The 17,169-nt window shown below is 57.3% G+C and overlaps 2 protein-coding genes and 1 non-coding gene across 11 annotated transcripts in view; 2 read left to right on the top strand and 1 right to left on the bottom strand.

Annotated features, from left to right (window-relative positions):
• The window catches only part of MED24 (mediator complex subunit 24), a 31,655-nt gene extending 20,199 nt beyond the window's left edge, over positions 1-11,456 (top strand). For 7 of the 9 annotated variants that reach the window (XM_059670919.1, XM_059670916.1, XM_059670917.1 and 4 more), the window contains 18 exons: positions 53-166; positions 705-752; positions 1,172-1,254; positions 1,542-1,628; positions 2,281-2,392; positions 2,864-3,042; positions 3,563-3,600; positions 4,025-4,107; positions 4,436-4,614; positions 4,730-4,829; positions 5,148-5,323; positions 7,910-8,174; positions 8,540-8,721; positions 8,898-8,988; positions 9,270-9,369; positions 10,195-10,275; positions 10,609-10,757; positions 10,943-11,456. In XM_059670919.1, the coding sequence (XP_059526902.1) occupies positions 53-166; positions 705-752; positions 1,172-1,254; positions 1,542-1,628; positions 2,281-2,392; positions 2,864-3,042; positions 3,563-3,600; positions 4,025-4,107; positions 4,436-4,614; positions 4,730-4,829; positions 5,148-5,323; positions 7,910-8,174; positions 8,540-8,721; positions 8,898-8,988; positions 9,270-9,369; positions 10,195-10,275; positions 10,609-10,757; positions 10,943-11,059 (2,184 nt within the window). In that variant the 3' untranslated portion in view covers positions 11,060-11,456. The remainder of the gene's footprint in view (positions 1-52; positions 167-704; positions 753-1,171; positions 1,255-1,541; positions 1,629-2,280; positions 2,393-2,863; positions 3,043-3,562; positions 3,601-4,024; positions 4,108-4,435; positions 4,615-4,729; positions 4,830-5,147; positions 5,324-7,909; positions 8,175-8,539; positions 8,722-8,897; positions 8,989-9,269; positions 9,370-10,194; positions 10,276-10,608; positions 10,758-10,942) is intronic. The other 2 variants (XM_059670913.1, XM_059670911.1) reach the window with 1 other exon arrangement.
• LOC132219482 (small nucleolar RNA SNORD124) lies at positions 3,857-3,958 on the top strand. Its single transcript, XR_009449483.1, has one exon. It is a non-coding gene; the product is annotated as a small nucleolar RNA SNORD124 (small nucleolar RNA).
• A 1,758-nt stretch (positions 11,457-13,214) lies between the features above and the next one.
• Positions 13,215-16,016, bottom strand: CSF3 (colony stimulating factor 3). The gene is made up of 5 exons (XM_059670909.1): positions 15,862-16,016; positions 15,555-15,709; positions 15,111-15,218; positions 14,830-14,976; positions 13,215-14,524 (listed from the first exon to the last, which is right to left on the bottom strand). The coding sequence occupies exons 1-5, from the start codon at positions 15,872-15,874 to the stop codon at positions 14,354-14,356; spliced, it is 594 nt and encodes a 197-aa protein (XP_059526892.1). The 5' UTR covers positions 15,875-16,016; the 3' UTR covers positions 13,215-14,353.
• Between the last annotated feature and the right edge of the window lie 1,153 nt (positions 16,017-17,169).

Here is a 17,169-nt window from a genome sequence, read left to right as displayed (position 1 = left end):
GTGAAGGGGGAATGGGGCCCCTCTAAGGCCTTTGCCTTGGGTCTTCCTGCAGCATATCCCCACCCCACTTTTTGTCCTGGAGATCTGGAAAGCTTGCCTCGTGGGCCTCATCGAGTCTCCCGAGGGCACGGAGGAGCTCAAGTGGACGGCTTTCACCTTCCTCAAGGTACCTGGGACCTGGAGCAGCAGGAGAGCCCGTCTAGGGATGGTCCTCGGGAAAAGCGACGACTCCCTGGGCCTTTGCCCCGTGTTTCTCCCGCTGGCGTCACGCCCAGCCTGCCAGGTCCCCCAGCTCTAGTTCCCATCGATTCTTTCCTCTGGGAGTCCCAGGGCCATATTTAGCGCGCTGGCAGCTCCTGCTGTGTCAGCACACAGGTGCTCCTTAGCTCCGTCTTCAGCCAGACTCCTACAGGGCAGTCACGGGAGCCAGGGAAGCAGGCCGCGGTCCTTGAAGCGAGGACTCCACTTCTGCTTATGGCATTTCCTCGTTGAGCCAGCAGACGGGGGCCCCTGTGTCCTGTAGGCCGAGGGCACTGGGCACTGAGGTCCCGTCGCTTTCTGATTTGGCTTCTAGAATGCTTTCACTTTCAGGGCAGGGGTGTTCCTGTCTCTCTGCCCAGAGCAGGGGCCGGAGGGGGTGCCTTCCATTCTGGGTGAAAGAGAAAAACTTGTGCTTCCTGTTTCCCCCCTGCCTCATCCTCTAGATTCCACAGGTTTTGGTGAAGTTGAAGAAATACTCTCATGGGGACAAGGTGAGTAGAAGGAATGAGACGGAGGGGGCATAGGAGCAGGTAGATCCTTGTCTCTGCCCTGGAGAAGCAAGAGCAAGGGGAGGGTCGCTGAACTGGGCAGGAGTGTGTCCTTGTTCCTGTGGGAAGGGGAGTTGTATGTACCTGAGCATCTGTGTGCCCCACACACAGGCGCCCAGTCTCCAGAGAGAAGGCAGCCAGGCTGCTCAAGAGGCAGGCAGGGTTGCCTGAGATGATCAGGACCCGGGTGGCCATGGAGGGCGATGCCCCAAACTCCCCCCCATTGTAGTCACTGAAGCCAGTGGGTAGGCACGGCCGACTTGTAGGCTTTTATATCCAGCGGTGTCCTTGTGAGCCCGCAACGCAGGCTGTGGGTGGGGAAGAAGACTGAGAAGCCAGATGGCCTTTCTGGCTCTTTGTAGGACTTTACCGAAGATGTCAATTGTGCCTTTGAGTTCCTGCTGAAGCTCACACCCTTGCTGGACAAAGCTGACCAGCGCTGCAAGTACGAACTCCCCTGCACTCGACGGGGAAGTGTCCTGGGCTCTCCCACTGCTCTTCTGCCAGATACGCCTCAAAGGACTGTCTTACTGTTCGCCCCCCTTGGCAGGAGCAGGAGGCAACAGCCTCCGAGTTGCCAAATGCCCGAGCCCCTCTCCCCTCTCCCTTCCCTCTGGCACTCCGAACGTTCTTTATCCTGGGGGAGGGAGGCTCCCGGGCTGGGACCCTTGCTGCTGCCCTCAGGAATCCCTGCTCTGGGCCCAGGCCCCTCATCATCTTTCTCCCTCACAGCTGTGACTTTACAGACTTCCTCCTTCAGGAATGTAGGAAGCAGGGGCTTCTGTCTGAGGCCAGTGTGAACAACCTTATGACCAAGCGGTGAGTGTGAGCTCCCTCGGGCCGGTCCAAGCACCCTTGGCCTCCCTCTCTCCTGTCCAGACTGGGCTACTGGGTGCCTTTCCCCTTCTGTCTAGAGTTTGGGTTGTGGGTGCCTGGGGCCAGGAGACACTGGTTTCTGCAGACTAGGGTTTTGCCCCATTAGGTCCTGTGCTTTGACTCTCGGCCTCCTTCGTGATCAAAGTCAAAATCTTAATTCTTCCTCCAATCTTTTTTTTTTAAAATATATTTTATTGATTTTTTACAGAGAGGAAGGGAGAGAGATAGAGAGTCAGAAACATCGATGAGAGAGAAACATCGATCAGCCGCCTCCTGCACATCCCCCACTGGGGATGTGCCCGCGACCCAGGTACATGCCCTTGACCGGAATCGAACCTGGGACCCTTCAGTCCGCAGGCTGACGCTCTATCCACTGAGCCAAACCGGTTTCGGCTCTTCCTCCAATCTTAAATGAACTTTCAGAACAGGTGTAACGACCAATGACGAAAGGAAGCGATTGGATATTGGATACGCTTTCCTAGGTGTCACCATGGCACCAAAGGTTCTCCTGTGCTCCTGGGGCTGGATAGGGAGCACGTCAGGGACTTATCTCTGTTCCTCTTCTCTTCTCTGGGCCGAATGGTAATGGCCACAGGGCAGCAGACCGGGAGCACGCACCCCAGCAGAAATCAGGAGAGAACGCCAACATCCAGCCCAATCCGGGGCTGATCCTCCGAGCAGAGCCCACTGTTACCAACATCCTCAAGGTGAGTGCGCCCGTCCCTTGCCACCAGGGTCGTCTCTTCCCTCTTTCCAGTTTTCCCTCTACTTCCAGATGAATACACAGAGGCCATAGACCTCTCTCTTCTGGCTTCTATACATAGTTACTTGGGAAGTAGAGAAAGGGGGAACTTCCGCAAGGGAAGCTGCCGTTGAAAACTAACATTTATTGAGCATCACTTGTAAGCCAGGCACTGTGGTAGGCGCTTTCACGTAGCTCGTCTTGTGCAGAAACAATGGAGAATTTCACAGCAGGGACCTCACCTGCCCGGTCCTGCCACCCTTGTCTCAGTTGAGTTGCGAGGGATGGTTTTGGTGAGCAAGGATAAGATTTCGGAAACTGTTTTCCAGATTGGAATCAGAAAGATGTAGGTTAAGTTGCAGGTCCTGGTGTACCATTGAATGGAGACGTGCAGAGAGAGAGACTGTGGCTAGGCTGTATCTGGGGGGGTCTTCAGTGTTCTTCAGGACTTGATTTCCTGTCGTGTCCCCAGACGATGGATGCAGACCACTCCAAGTCCCCGGAGGGGCTGCTGGGGGTCCTGGGCCACATGCTGTCTGGGAAGAGTCTGGACTTGTTGCTGGCTGCAGCCGCCGCCACTGGGAAGCTTAAGTCCTTCGCCCGGAAATTCATTAAGTAAGGAAGGCCGAGCTCTGGCCAGGGCCGGGAGGCATGTCTGAAGTGAGAAGTAGCAGGATGGGGCGGGGCCCTGGGGTCTGGGTCCCCCGGGATGCTCAGTCCAAGGCAGAGCATCCCAGCTGGAGACTCTGGGGGGAGGACCGTTTCTTTGGACATGGAGCCTCGTTGCCCGTCCGCTGAGGATGACGTGGAGGAGTTCCAGGAGGTGACAAGGCGGTGAACGGTGGCGCGGAGGGGTTCTGTGTGTGCCCAGGCGTTAACCAGGGATCCTCCAATTCTGCGGACTTATTTTTGTTAACCTGCAATTTGATCTGTAGAAATTGTTCTATTCAGTGAGCCGTTCTCTGGGTCCTGGGAATCTTTAAAAATGAAGTTCTCTCTTCTGTAGCAGTGGTGTTCATTTTGTTTGACCTGTAGTTGGGACTAGGGAGTGCTCTGGGGTGGGTGTGGCCCCCACCCCCAGCTGTCACTCCGCCCTTGCCCTGGTTGATGCGGCCTCTCTCCATTCCCTCCACAGTTTGAATGAGTTCACGACACACGGCAGCGAAGAAAGCAGTAAGTCAGCTCTGCGCATCCCAGGCCCGGTGGGCACTGAGAGACGGGTGTGGGGAGAGCTCAAGGGAAGAGGATGCCTTATGTGGGTCCTGGGGGCTCTTCTCCCCGGAGTGATGACGCATGAAGCCTGTGGGAGGCTTGAGAGGGTGATGCTGGGAAAGGGTTCTTCTACAGCCACCCCTTTGTCCCCCCCTTAGGATCTGGTTGGGTATTGGGGAGAAAGAGGGTATTGGGGGGAAAGAGGGTATCGGGAGTCTGATTCCAAGGAAGGAATGATGTTCCAATTGAGACTCAAGAAAAGGATTCTGAGCCTCAGAGCTTTGAAGGAGACACTGGCTCTGACCTTCCTTGAGATGAATCCTGACCCAGACAAGGGCGTGGGGCCCTGCCCTGGGCTGCGGGTCAGCCTTCTCATCCTTCACAGCCAAGTCGGCCTCCGTCCGAGCCTTGCTCTTCGACATCTCCTTCCTCATGCTGTGCCACGTGGCCCAGACCTATGGCTCCGAGGTGAGTGAGGAGAGCAGGCAGGTTAGGGCACAAGAGGGAAGGGAACAGCCCATATCTCTCCCCCCTGTCACCCCTCCCCTCCCACCCCACCCGTGTCAGGTTCTTGGTGCAGAAATCAGGCATCCACCCAGAGAATTTAATGGAAGTTAGCAGAGCCCTCCTGGTCGCATCCCAAATCCTTCAGTGCCGGTCCCCGACCACTAGGTGGCAGCATCGCCCTCCTCTTTCCCTGTAGCTGGTTTGCCCCCAGTTCTCCAGGCGACAAATGGGAGCAGGAAGCACCAGGGCAGGTGCCCCCACTCGGCTGGTGACTCGCCTCCTCTCCCAGGTGATCCTGTCTGAGTCGAGCACAGGGGCAGAGGTGCCCTTCTTTGAGACCTGGATCCAGACCTGCATGCCCGAGGAGGGCAAAATCTTGAATCCTGACCACCCCTGCTTCCGGCCGGACTCCACCAAAGTGGAGTCCCTAGTGGCCCTGCTCAACAACTCCTCCGAGATGAAGCTGGTGTCAGTGGCCTGGGCGCCCACTCCCAGGGGTGGTGTGGGGTGCCGGTCCCTCTCCCTCAGCCCACCCCTCGTTCCCCTGGTGATTCTTCTCCCCCCGACCCGCCCCACCTCGCAGGCAGATGAACTGGCACGAGGCCTGTCTCAGCATTTCAGCCGCCATCTTGGAAATCCTCAACGCCTGGGAGAACGGGGTGCTGGCCTTCGAGTCCATCCAGGTAGCCCCTCCCCTTTCCAGCAGCCTTCTCGCTTCCCTGGGACACAGAGCCAGTCCTTGATAGGTTGTTGTATTTCATGAAACAAGGAGGCCGACCCTTAAGCCAGGAGCTCCTGTTTGGATGTTGATCTTCCCTGTAATCATAGTCCTAGCCTCCCTCCCACCCAGGTGACTGGGAAAATCAAACTTGTGGTGAAAAGAGGTGTGGACTGTGGCCCAGGGCTCCGCCTGCTGCACTCGGCGGCCGGCCGCAGAGGCTGTGGAAGGTGATAGGCAGGGAAGGGGAGATGGTGGCCTGGTCACACTTTTCCTCTCTCAGAAAATCACAGATAATATCAAGGGGAAGGTCTGCAGTCTGGCAGTGTGTGCTGTGGCTTGGCTTGTGGCCCACGTGCGGATGCTGGGGCTGGATGAGCGGGAGAAGTCGCTGCAGATGATCCGCCAGCTGGCGGGGCCGTTGTACAGTGAGAACACCCTACAGTTCTACAATGAGAGGTCAGTAACCGCCCCCCCTTCTGGAATGCTGCGGTCTGTGGTGCGAAAACGGCACCTCCAGGAACCGATATCTGACCCCTCTTACCTTCCCAAACATGCTGCTCACTTGCTCACTCACTTCCTCGCTCGCTCACATTCCTCTTCACCTATTCACTCACTGACTCAGCAGCAGTTTCATGTCTTATCTGGCACCTGCTGTGCCCAGAAATATAGACCCCAGACACCTATGATTCCTGCCCTCAAGGAGGTCGAGTTCTGGAGAGCTAGCTTGCCACAAGAACAACGCGATTGTCTTAGCTGCTGTCACTGTCCAGAAACTATGAGCCCATCTGTAGATTTCACAGGCCTTGGCCCTGCCCACTCCCCTCACCCCCCACCTGGCTGTCTTTGACGTTTTTCTGCCTTGGCTTCTCATGGGCTTCCAGAATCTCCCTGGTGACTTCAGCCATGTTGAATTCAGTGGTGTTGGTTCACTCACCTGTCCAATAAGCTTTTTTTTTATTGTGGTAAAAATATACATATAATATGAAATCTACCATCTTGAACATTTTTGGTTGGTTGATTTTGGAGAGAGAAAGGGAGAGAAAGAGAAGCATCAATTTGTTGTTCTACTTATTTATGCATTCACTGGTTGCTTTTTCTTTTTTTTAATATAATTGATTTTTTACAGAGAGTAAGGGAGAGGGATAGAGAGTTAGAAACATCAATGAGAGAGAAACATCTATCAGCTGCCTCCTACACACTCCCCACTGGGGATGTGCCCCCAACCAAGGTACATGCCCTTGACCGGAATCGAACCTGGGACCCTTGAGTCTGCAGGCTGACGCTCTATCCACTGAGCCAAACTGGTCAGGGCTGGTTGCTTCTTTATATGTGCCCTGACCAGGGATTGATCCTGCAACATTGGCGTATCAGGACGATTCTCTAACCACTGATCTACCCGGCCAGGGCCCATTTTAGCCATTTTTAAGTTAGAGTTCAATAGTGTTAAGATGTATATATTTTTTTCATATATATGTGATTCATTTATTATATAACAGTGGGAAGAGAGATTATTTTTGTTTGGTAATCCTCATCTGAGAATATTTTTTCCATTGAATTTTAGAGAGAGTGGGAGGGAGGAAGTGGAGTGGGGGGAGAAGGGGGGAACATTGATATAAAAGAGACACATTGATTGGTTGCCTCCTGTATGCGCCTCAACCGAGGCTGGGGATCCAACCTGCAACCCAGGTACTTGCCCTTGAGTGGGAATCGAACCCAAGACCCTTTGGTCTGAGGGCTGACACTCTAATCACTGAGTGAAACCAGCCAGAGCTGTATATTCACATTGTTGTGAATCAGATCTCCAGCATTTTCATCTTGTAAATCTGAAACTCATGCTCGTTAAGCAACAGCTCACACTCTCCCCACCCCAGCTTTTTGTAACCACCATTCTGCTTTCTATTCCTATGAATTTGACTACTTTAGATAACTCACGTAAGTGGAATCGTACAGTAGTTGTCATTTTGTGACTGGCATATTTCACTTAGCACATTGTCCCCAAGGCTCATCCACATTGTAGAACATGTCAGAATGTCCTCCTTTTTAAGGCTGAATAATATTCCATTATTTGTACATACATACCGTGTTTGCCTATCCATTTATTAGTTGATGGCACTTGGGTGCTCATCGCCTCTTGGCTGTTGTGAGTAGTGCTGCTGTCACATGAGCGTTAACCGGTCGGTAGGCTGTGAGTGGTGATGCACAAGGTAGCCCTCAGGATGCTTCCAACGGAGAAGTGGGACGCTGAGCTGAAAGGAGGTTGGGGAGGGCCTGTGAAATCACACCTGTTCTTCCCCTTGCCTCTTGCTTTTCTTCCCTCATCATCCTCCCTCCACAAGGAATGGAATGTTTGCTCTCATGTAATCCGCTCTAAGCCCTGACTGTCTGGGTGAGGAATAGTGGGAAATCTGTGGCTTCATCATGCAGGTCAAAGCAGTGGCTCTGGGACTTTCCCAGAGCCACCGGCGTTCCAGGAACAGTGAGTGCTCAGGCCCAGTCTGTATTCAGAGTCGAAGACTCTTCCCGAGAAAATTCCTGGATATACACTCAAATTTGCCCAGCTACCAAGGGCGGGAAGCAGAGTCCCGTGGGGCAGCCCTTGGGCCCCTGTCCTGGAAGTTTACATTGGTAGGAGGCCCAGGCTGGGTCAGGACCCCCCTTAAGCACTCAGCCCAGAGGGAAGTGATTGTTCTTACTTATGCCAGAGGAATTGGCAGGCCAGGCCTGGGGGTGGGGGGAGTTAGAGAGAGAAAATACAAATACATTGCTAGATAACCTGGGAAAGGAAAGCATACCCGCCCCTGCCCCCCACAGGCTTTGTGCCCAGACGGGAGAGTCCTGCCAGGTCAGGTCTGCTAGGGCTTTCCAACTTCCTCTTGTCTCCTCCCTTAGCATAGAATGGGGCTAATTACCCAGGAATGTTTCCGTAACCCAACTCCTTGGAGATGTCTGACCTGGGAGTTTCCTCCCCTGCCCTCCCAACCCCAGCTCTTGAACCCGTGTTGCCCGAGCCTCAAGGCCTCAAGTTCTCTCCCCCTTCCCCAGGGTGGTGATCATGAGCTCGATCCTGGAGCACATGTGTGCTGACGTGCTGCAGCAGACGGCCACGCAGATCAAGTTCCCGTCCACGGGCATGGACACGATGCCCTACTGGAACCTGCTGCCCCCTAAGCGACCCATCAAGGAGGTGCTGACAGACATATTTGCCAAGGTGCTGGAGAAGGGGTGGGTGGACAGTCGCTCCATCCACATCTTTGACACCTTGCTGCACATGGGAGGCGTCTACTGGTTCTGCAACAACCTGATTAAGGTACTTGGGGTGGGTGGGGGGTGGGCCAGACACATGGGCCAGTTGGGGAGCAGGTGTTCTCAGACTCCAGGAGACATCTGAGAACATGCCCGACAGCACCCAACTTGGCCCCATCCTCTGACTTCCCAACACCCAGCCTGGTCAGCCGGGCCTCTCGGAGAGGAGAGGTGCCTTCCGTGCTGCAAGAAGCTTCCTTAGAATAGAGGCTGGTCCCCATCTGGGGAGCTGCAGGGCAGAGGGAGGGATGGAGCAGCAGCTGGGGCTCCCTGCGTGCCCTCCCAGAGTGCCGGGCTGGAATGGCAGGGATGTCAGAGCCCCACGTTCAGAGCCCTCAGCTCCTGAAACCCCCTCACCTGCCCACGTAGGAGCTGTTAAAGGAGACGCGGAAGGAGCACACGCTGCGGGCAGTGGAGCTGCTCTACTCCATCTTCTACCTGGACATGCAGCAGGTGACCCTGGTCCTGCTGGGCCACATCCTGCCTGGCCTGCTCACCGACTCCTCCAAGTGGCACAGCCTCATGGACCCTCCTGGCACCGCACTCGCCAAGTAGGAGTCTGCAGACCTTCAAGTTCCCGTAGCCCTGAGTCAGGCAGCCTTACCTGAGGTCACCCAGGAAGTGGGCCTGTGGGGAGGCCCTGTCAGATGGGGTCTGATCACCATGGGCACAGAGCCCCCCTTGCGGTCCCTCTAATTTCACTTCTTTTCCTGGAACCCTTTGCCAGGCTAGCCGTCTGGTGTGCCCTGAGTTCCTATTCCTCCCACAAGGGACAGGCGTCTTCCCACCAGAAGAAGAGACACCGTGAAGACATCGAGGTGAGGGATCCCTCCATCCACTTATTCACGGGTTTTCAGCAGACATTTCCTGAGCCTCTTCTGATAGGAGGCGCCCTCCCAGGCCGAGGCAGCCAGGCATGCTCCCTGACTCAGGGAAGCCTGGCGGCCACCCTTCCACAGTGATGACTGTGAGCAGGTCTCACTAGGATTGGAGGGGTGAGGAGAGGGCTGGGATGCAGAGGGAGGGGGGCCCCTCTGAGGTGCTGACCGAGGCCTGTGGGGGCTCGGCTCTTCCCGTAACAGTGAGTTCCCACCCCCAGGACTACATCAGCCTCTTCCCCTTGGATGACATGCAGCCCTCCAAGCTGATGCGCCTCCTGAGCTCCAATGAGGAGGATGCCAACATCCTTTCCAGTCCCGGTGAGTGTGGACAGGGCTGGGCAGCGGCTCCTTTCCTGGGCACTCGGTCCCCTGGGTGGGCAGCGCTAGGCCCCAGCGCAGGCATCTTGCTGGCGGTCAGAGAAGGCGTGCAGGAGTTTGTCCATTGTGTCTCCTACGGCTGCTGTTTCCCACCCCCAGAGAGACCGGGTTGCTGTGGAAGCTCTTCTGCCCGGTCCAGGCCCAGGGCACACGGTTGTCTCTTCCCCACCCCTCACTTCCCACAAGCTACCAAGTGAGTCCGCTGTCTGGGGCACAGTCTGTGCCGTTGACTCACCAGCTCTGACCTTCCTTCCCCTGAAACAGGCCCTGAGGCTGGAGCAGGCCTGGGCTGGGACTTGGGGCTGCTCCCCACTCTTCCTGCCGAAGAGCAGCCCTCCCCCACCCGACTTCCCTCGCTGTCCCTACCCAGGGCTCCTTCTGTGGCACTTCCATTTTGCTGTTTCTAGAGATTTCTCTGAGGCTTTCTAGGGACCAGGGAACCACTCTGCACTTGAGCAGAAGGTAGAGGCTCGGCCTGCCATCTACAAACCCTCTGACCTTTGACTAGTTACTTAGCATCTCTGACCTCGGTTTCTTCATCTGGAAAGTGGAGATGTGAGGCTTAAGTTGCTGAGTCGGGGTACAGACCACAGAGGCGCCTGGTGGCCAATGTTAGTTCTGGCCCCTCTCCTCTGGGGATCTCTGTATTTGGGGCCCCTCGGTGACTCTGGACCCAAGGACTCTGGGGCAGGGCCCTCCACGCCAATGGGTGAGGGCCTCCCCGGGAGAGGGGCCTGGCCCTGAGCGCTCTCCATTGGCCCACAGCTGACCGGTCCATGAGCAGCTCCTTGTCAGCCTCCCAGCTCCACACGGTTAACATGAGAGACCCACTGAACCGAGTCCTGGGTGAGTCCTCCCACCCCCACTCCTGAAACGGGGGTTCAGGCCCGGCAGCTGGAAGAGGGCCTCTCGTACCCCTACCTGCTCTGTCACATCTCCCTGCCTCCGCCCTCCCCTACTTGCTAGGTCTCCCGTCTCCCCCAGGCTCCCAGGTTGTGCCTCTTCTGACTCACCCCCAATTTTCCTTTTACACTCCTCTTCTTGGCGTCCCCATCTTGGGGGACAGTCTTAGCACTGCTCCCCTTTCCCTTTTCGGTCCCACCTTCTCCCAGAGTCCCACCTCTTCCCAGACCCTTCTCATGGGATTCTTCTCACCGCCCCACCCCCGTCCTCGCACAGCCAACCTGTTCCTGCTCATCTCCTCCATCCTGGGCTCGCGGACGGCGGGCCCGCACACGCAGTTCGTGCAGTGGTTCATGGAGGAGTGTGTGGACTGCCTGGAGCAGGGCAGCCGGGGCAGCATCCTGCAGTTCATGCCCTTTACCACCGTGAGTGCTTCCCGTCTGGGGGGGCGGCCCACCTTCCCGATCACACGGGGCAGCCAGGCTCAGCAGAGGTTGGGGTTCAGCGGCGGGCGAGCCCTCAGAGTCGGGAGGGGGCCTCCTTTTCTCCTGAGACGCCGCACCCACCACGAGGGAGCCCCAGTGAGCCGCTGTCTGTCTGTCTGTGGCAGGTATCAGAACTGGTGAAGGTGTCAGCCATGTCCAGCCCCAAGGTGGTTCTGGCCATCACGGACCTCAGCCTGCCCCTGGGCCGCCAGGTGGCTGCCAAGGCCATTGCTGCCCTCTGAGGGGCTTCGAATGGCCGCAGGGAGGGTCCAGCCCCAGGCACCTCGAAAGGGAACAGTGCGGAAAGATGAGGCATCATTGCTCACATCCACATGGTGTGAGCCCTTGGCCAGCTTCCAGACCCCTCCCCGCCCCTGACTTCTGGCTGCTAAGATGCCCCCCGTCTCTTTCATCATTTCCTCTCCCTGCTGCCAGCACCTGACGAGTGCGAGCAGCCTGGCTCCTTAGCTCAGGACGGTCTCCCCGCACTGCACCCGCTCCTGTGCTCCCTGCCTCCTCCCCAGAGGCACTTCGGTGCGGAGTGTGCATATGTATGTATATGTGTATTTAAACATGTTGGCAACACATGAGGGACGTTCACGTCAGCTCACTTGTAAATAAAGATCCTGTGGATCCTTTGTAAGCGCTGTCAGTGTCTGTCTGACCGTGGCCGGGAGAAGCTCATCCTGGGGCTGGGGGGTGGGGGGTGGGCGTGGGGGTGGGGGGTAGGGTGAGCAGAGGAGGGCTGGCCTCGGGGCCGTGTTTGTCCACTCGTTCGGGGCAGGGAGGGCAGTGGGAGCAGCTTTCCTTCCTCAGACCCCCCTGGGATGATAACGAGTCAACACTGGCTCACCACCGCCTACACCCACCCCCAGAAGTCAGACTTTCTCTGAAAAGGGTGAGGCTTTGGCTAGAGGCCCCACTGGCGTTGGGGTAGTGTCCTGTTCTGATGGCCAACCCAGACCAGCCCACCCAGAGTCTGAGTAGCCCAGAGTCTGATCTGTCCCCCAGAAGAGCAGGGGGGAGCTGTGGGGCAGTGAGGGGCAGGAGCTCTGTTTCACACGACACCAAGCCCAGTTCCTTCAGGACTGACCGAGAGGGAGGACCCTGAGCCACACAGCTGGGAGGGCCAGCTGGCTCAGCCAGACCCTGCTCTCCAAGGAGCCACATGCAGAAGGGAGTGAGAGCTGATGAGGACGGGGAAGCCTTGGGAGGGGAACTGGGGACTGGTTGGCCGGCTGGACTTTCCTGGGCCTGGTGAGGCACCTGGGGCCACATGAGCACCTGAGCTGAGGGCACAGAGCTGTGCCCCTGTGGGAAGCGGCCCCTCTCTAGCTGCAGCTCCGCCTCTCAGGCCAGGCGCTGAGGCCAGCAGGAGAGCAGCATGGGAGACTGGGAGACCGCTCCCTGCCCATCAGAGGCAGCTGCAGGAGGGAGAGAGTACAGAGCCTGGGCTTTGCGTTCCGACCCAAGTAGTCACCCTCACTCAGCCTCCTGATCTATACAAGGCACTTTCCTTTTAAAAAATAGACATTGTTATTGGTTTCAGAAAGGAAGGGAGGAGAGAGAGCCATAGATACATCAATGATGAGAGAGAATCATTGATCGGTTGCCTCCTACATGCCCCTTCTGGGGATCGAGCCTGCAACGTGGGCATGTGCCCTGGCCAGGAATCAAACCTAGACCTCCTGGTTCATAGGTCGGTGCCCAACCGCTGAGCCACACTGGCCAGGCCAAGGCACTTCTTTTTTTTTTAATCCTCACCCAAGGATGTTTTTTCATTGATTTTTTAAAACTTTTTTAAAAAGTGGTTTAATAGTTGTGTTACACATATGGCAGGCAAGATGAACATATTTTTTTAAATATATTTTTATTGATTTCAGAGAGGAAAGAAGAGGGAGAGAGAGAAATATCAATGATGAGAGAGAATCATTGATCAGCTGCCTCCTGCACGCCCCTCACTGGGAATTGAGCCTGCAACCCAGGCATGTGCCCTTGACCGGAATCAAACCTGGGACCCTTCAGTCCGCAGGCTGACAGTCTATATACTGAGCCACACCGGCTGGGCAAGGCACTTCTTAATTCATGTTTGTAGGCACCTGTGCGTGCGGATGGGCTGGAGTTCATGGAAGATGGTAAACTGCCCGGCTCTGCAAATATTAAATGCATCTAGACCAGCCGTGGGCAAACTACGGCCCGCGGGCCAGATCCGGCCCGTTTGAAATGAATAAAACTAAAAAAAAAAAAAGACTGTACCCTTTTATGTAATGATGTTTACTTTGAACTTATATTAGTTCACACAAACACTCCAACCATGCTTTTGTTCCGGCCCTCCGGTCCAGTTTAAGAACCCATTGTGGCCCTCGAGTCAAAAAGTTTGCCCACCCCTGGTCTAGACTGTTAAGGTTCCCCCTGAACTCCACACTCCCCTCGCCTGGTAGCAGTGTCCCATCTGCCCTCTGTCCCCCCACCAGGCTGTGCTCCACGAGGGCAGACCATGCCTGCCTGGCGCACTGCTGTGTCCCGAGCTTGAGCCTCGCGCCTGCACAGAGTAGGTGCAAGATGCATACGTGCTACGGGAATGAACCCTGATGAGCCAGAGGACTGCCCCTCCTCCCCGCACCCCTTCTCCCCTTCCCTCTGCCCTTGACCGCCATTCAACTCCCTGCCCCCCAGCCCCTGGCCAGGCACCAGCTGGACTCAAGAAGGAGGAAGGACATTTGCTAGAGACAAACGCTTTATTAACACGAAGTTTGGCTACAATAAGAAAGTAGAGGCCGAGAGTGAACATTGAGCTTCCCTCTCACCCATCACATAATCCCCCTCCTCTTTTCCCGCCCACACTGCCAGCCCCACCCAGCAAGGCAGGTGCACGACCGTCTGCACAGCCCTAAAAGGAGGCAGAGTACTGGCCCTGGTGGGGGTGGTGTCCCAAGCCTATGGGTGTCTCTCTAGGGCATCCAGAAGAAACGAGAGACACCCCACGGGCGTCAAGACATGCCCCCAAAAATCTTAAGAAAAATTAGATTACCCATCAAATTTGTGGGACCACAGGGTCAAGCCTCCCAGCTCAGGCTGCCTCTGCTGGGCTTCATGCCCGCGGGGCGGGGAGGAGATGGTGAGGGGAAGCGAGGCCTGGCATTCGCACGCCACGCTGCAGCCAGAGCGAGGGAGGGATGCGAGGGCCCAGCGGCAAACACTGCTGTTTAAATATTAAACAGGGCTGTCTTGTCTCCCACGTGGGAGAGTTTCTGGTTATTCCGAAGGGCCCCACGTCGGGTGCCCTCGGGGTCGGGGGTTCAGTGCCCACCGCAGTCATCGGAGTTAATACTTGGTATTTACCTATCGACCTCCCAGTCCAGGGGACAGGAAGACAGGAGCTTTCACTCTGCCACAGACAGAATGACACTTGGAGGTGGAGGGAAGGGCCCAGGAATCGGAGACTCCTTTCCGCTCTTCCGCTCTTCCCGCCTTTAAATATTAGGTTTAAATAAATATTAAATAGAGATAAATACATCGGGTGGGTAGGGTTTTGCTCAGGGCTCGGCGAGGTGGCGCAGGACGCGGAGGGCCAGCTGCAGGAAGCTCTGCAGGTTGGAGGCCACCAGGACGCCCCCTGCCCTGCGCTGGAAGGCCGAGGTGAAGGTGAAGGTGGGCACGGTGCCCTGGGTGGCCTGCACGCCAGGGGCCATCCCCAGGTCTTCCATCTGTGGGGGGGAAAGGACAAGATCAGCCAGCAGGCCCTGCCGAGTGGGCATGGCTGTCACATGACAAATGCAAAGGCCTGATGGGTGGTGGACGAGCACATGGCTGAGGTGGAGCCAGGGCCTGAACCCAGGCGTCTGGAGCTCCAGTGATCCCACTCCTGCCCTCAGCTAGGGGAGCGTGGGAAGGCCAGCAGCAGGAGGGTCCTGGGATGGGGCGGTAGCTCCCTACATACAGCCCGCCACCCCCCAGGTTGCCAGCACGACCTTTAGGGACCTAACATTTGCCCCTCCCAACCGAGGCTCACCTGCTGCCAGATGTTGGTGGCAAAGTCGGTGATGTCCAGCTGCAGCATGTCCAAGGTGGGGCCTAACTCGGGGGAGATTCCTGCCAGGGCCTGCAGGAGGCCCTGGTAGAGGAAGAGGCCACCGTGGAGCTGTCCCAGGCAGCCTGTCTGGGGAGACGGAGCCGGAGAGTTAGGGGGTGCCGCTGGGATGCTCCCCTCAGGGCCCCAGCCTGGAGCCTGGAGGTGGGGCGCCTTCCAGATCATCCTTCCCCTCCCCGCCCTCTTCCCCTTCAGTCACTCACCAGCTGCAGGGCTTGGCTGGAGCAACTGCCCAGGGGAACCTGGGGGATGCCCAGAGAGTGCCTGAGCAGCACCAGCTCCTCGGGGTGGCACAGCTTGTGGGTGGCACACTGGGGACGAGAAGGATGCTGAGTGCAGGGGACTTCATAGAGCCACACTGTCCCCCCACATCTCTCTGAGGTCTTCCCCTCCCTCCATGTCCTGCCAGGCTCCTCAGCCCCATTCTGCCCTCCACTTCCATCCCAGCACGGTCCCTAGAAGGTTCTCTCCCCAGTTTCTTCCTGCCTTTCAGGGCTCCCCTTCTCCTACCTTCCTTCCCTGTCCCCGTGCCTCCCCTGTGCTTCCCTTCCCCTCCCTCAGCTCTCTCCTCGGTCCTCTTTCCCCGACATCCGCCGGGCAGGGCAGCGTGTGCGCCCTCCCTGCCTGGCCGCCAGCCCCTCACTCACCAGCCTTTCCTGCATGGCCACGACATCAGCCTGGATCTTGCGAACTTGCTCTAAGCACTTGAGCAGGAAGGTCTCGGGCAGGGTGCGGGCAGGGCCCAGGGGAGTGGCTTCTCGCACTGTCCAAAGTGCGCTGTGCCAGAGGAGCAGCTGCAGGGCTGAGAGCGGGCGCATGGGGCTCAGGAGCCGTTCTCTCCACTCCCACCAGGGCCCCTTTCTGGGGGCTTAGGGACCACCAGACCCTGGGCCAGTCCAACCCCCCTCCCCTGCCCCAGGCAGGCAGCCCCCGCATCCTGGGCAGGACACTCACCTATCAGCTTCATGGGGCTCTGGGCAGCGGGCTCAGCAGAGTCTGGCTGGGTCTGCAGGCTCGGGCTTTGTCAGGGACCAGCTCTGGAGGGCCTTTATACAGAAGCCCATGGAGGCCCGGGAGGAAATTACCTGCGACTAAGGCTTAGTAATAACTTCCCAGGATTTATGCAAATTTAGTGTCCAGGACAACGAAGGGGGGGTTGAGACAAAAAGCCGTTTGCGAAAGTTTTGTGAAATTGTGGAATCCCTGATCCTTCTTTGACGTCGGTGTCCCCTCAAACCCTCTTCCGCCCCTTAGCCCCACCCAGGCCTGAACTGCCCCAGAGTGTTTGAACAGAGCCCAGAACAAAGGCTGAGCCACCAATCAAAAGCCTTGGAGGCTGGAGTCAGTGGGGTCAGACTGCTCTGAGGCTGACCTCCAGGCAGCCCCACCCGCTCTCCTGGCAGACCTGCGGGGCAGCGCCCTTTGCCACTTTCCCTTGCGATAATCAAGCCACCTGCTCTCTGTCCCTAAATTCTGAGAGGGAAGAAGTTAGTCGCCCCCATTCCTACCCCCCAACTCCCACTAGGCTGCCTTCCTGAATCCTCCCCTGAGAGGCCAGGGGCCAGGGGTTAGGGACATTAGGGTCTTGCCTCCCGACCCTCCGCACAGTTTTATGGCCAGCATCCCAGGCTCCTGTCCTGCACTGGTTAGCTGGGAACTCCCCAATCCCCCCCGTGACTCATTCCTTTAAGCCCCTGGAATCCTGGCAGAGACCAGAGGAAACCGGATGCCTGTCCTGAATGAAGCAAGACCCTTGGAGGCTCTTGGTTCACCTAACCCTGCCCCCCCCCCGCCCCCCCACCTCCCTGAACAGTGTCCCAGGCTTTGGAGTTCAGGGTCTGGGACACGTAGCTTCCCAGGCCGGGTGCACTGCCAGCCAGGGTGCGTGTGCTGCCCCGAGGGGGAGAGGGCTGGGGGTGAGAGAGAGGAGACTCCCTGGCTTTGAATCCGCAAACCAGGCCATGTTGGCACTGGAAGGAACCTTGGAGACAAATCTGACCTCAGAGAGCTTAAGTGGCTTGCCAAGGAGCAGCACCCAGATCTGCCCTGTGAACCGGGCCAGAGAGGGACGCGCCTGGTGCCGGGTCATGGGTAGCAGAGCCAGAGTTACAACCCGGACCTCTGCCTCGGGCCAGGCCGCGGGCCTACCCAGGGCAGTCCGGCCAAGCACACCAAGGCTGTCCGTCTCTGTCCCAGTTTAGTCTGAACTGTGCTGGGGACAGAGGCATCAATCTTCACCGGAGGAGCGGGTGTGTCTCTCTG

Source organism: Myotis daubentonii, chromosome 16 (genome assembly GCF_963259705.1).
Source record: "Myotis daubentonii chromosome 16, mMyoDau2.1, whole genome shotgun sequence".
Taxonomy (NCBI): Eukaryota; Metazoa; Chordata; class Mammalia; order Chiroptera; family Vespertilionidae; genus Myotis; species Myotis daubentonii.
This window is presented reverse-complemented; position numbering and strand designations above follow the sequence as displayed.

Coding starts and splice junctions, on each gene's coding strand:
- CSF3 (XM_059670909.1), bottom strand. Junction 15,219..15,554: donor TGGCCATGCAGGAAAGGCTG/GTGAGTGAGGGG, acceptor TCTCGTCCCCAG/TGTGCCACCCACAAGCTGTG. Junction 14,977..15,110: donor CCAGCCAAGCCCTGCAGCTG/GTGAGTGACTGA, acceptor CCGTCTCCCCAG/ACAGGCTGCCTGGGACAGCT.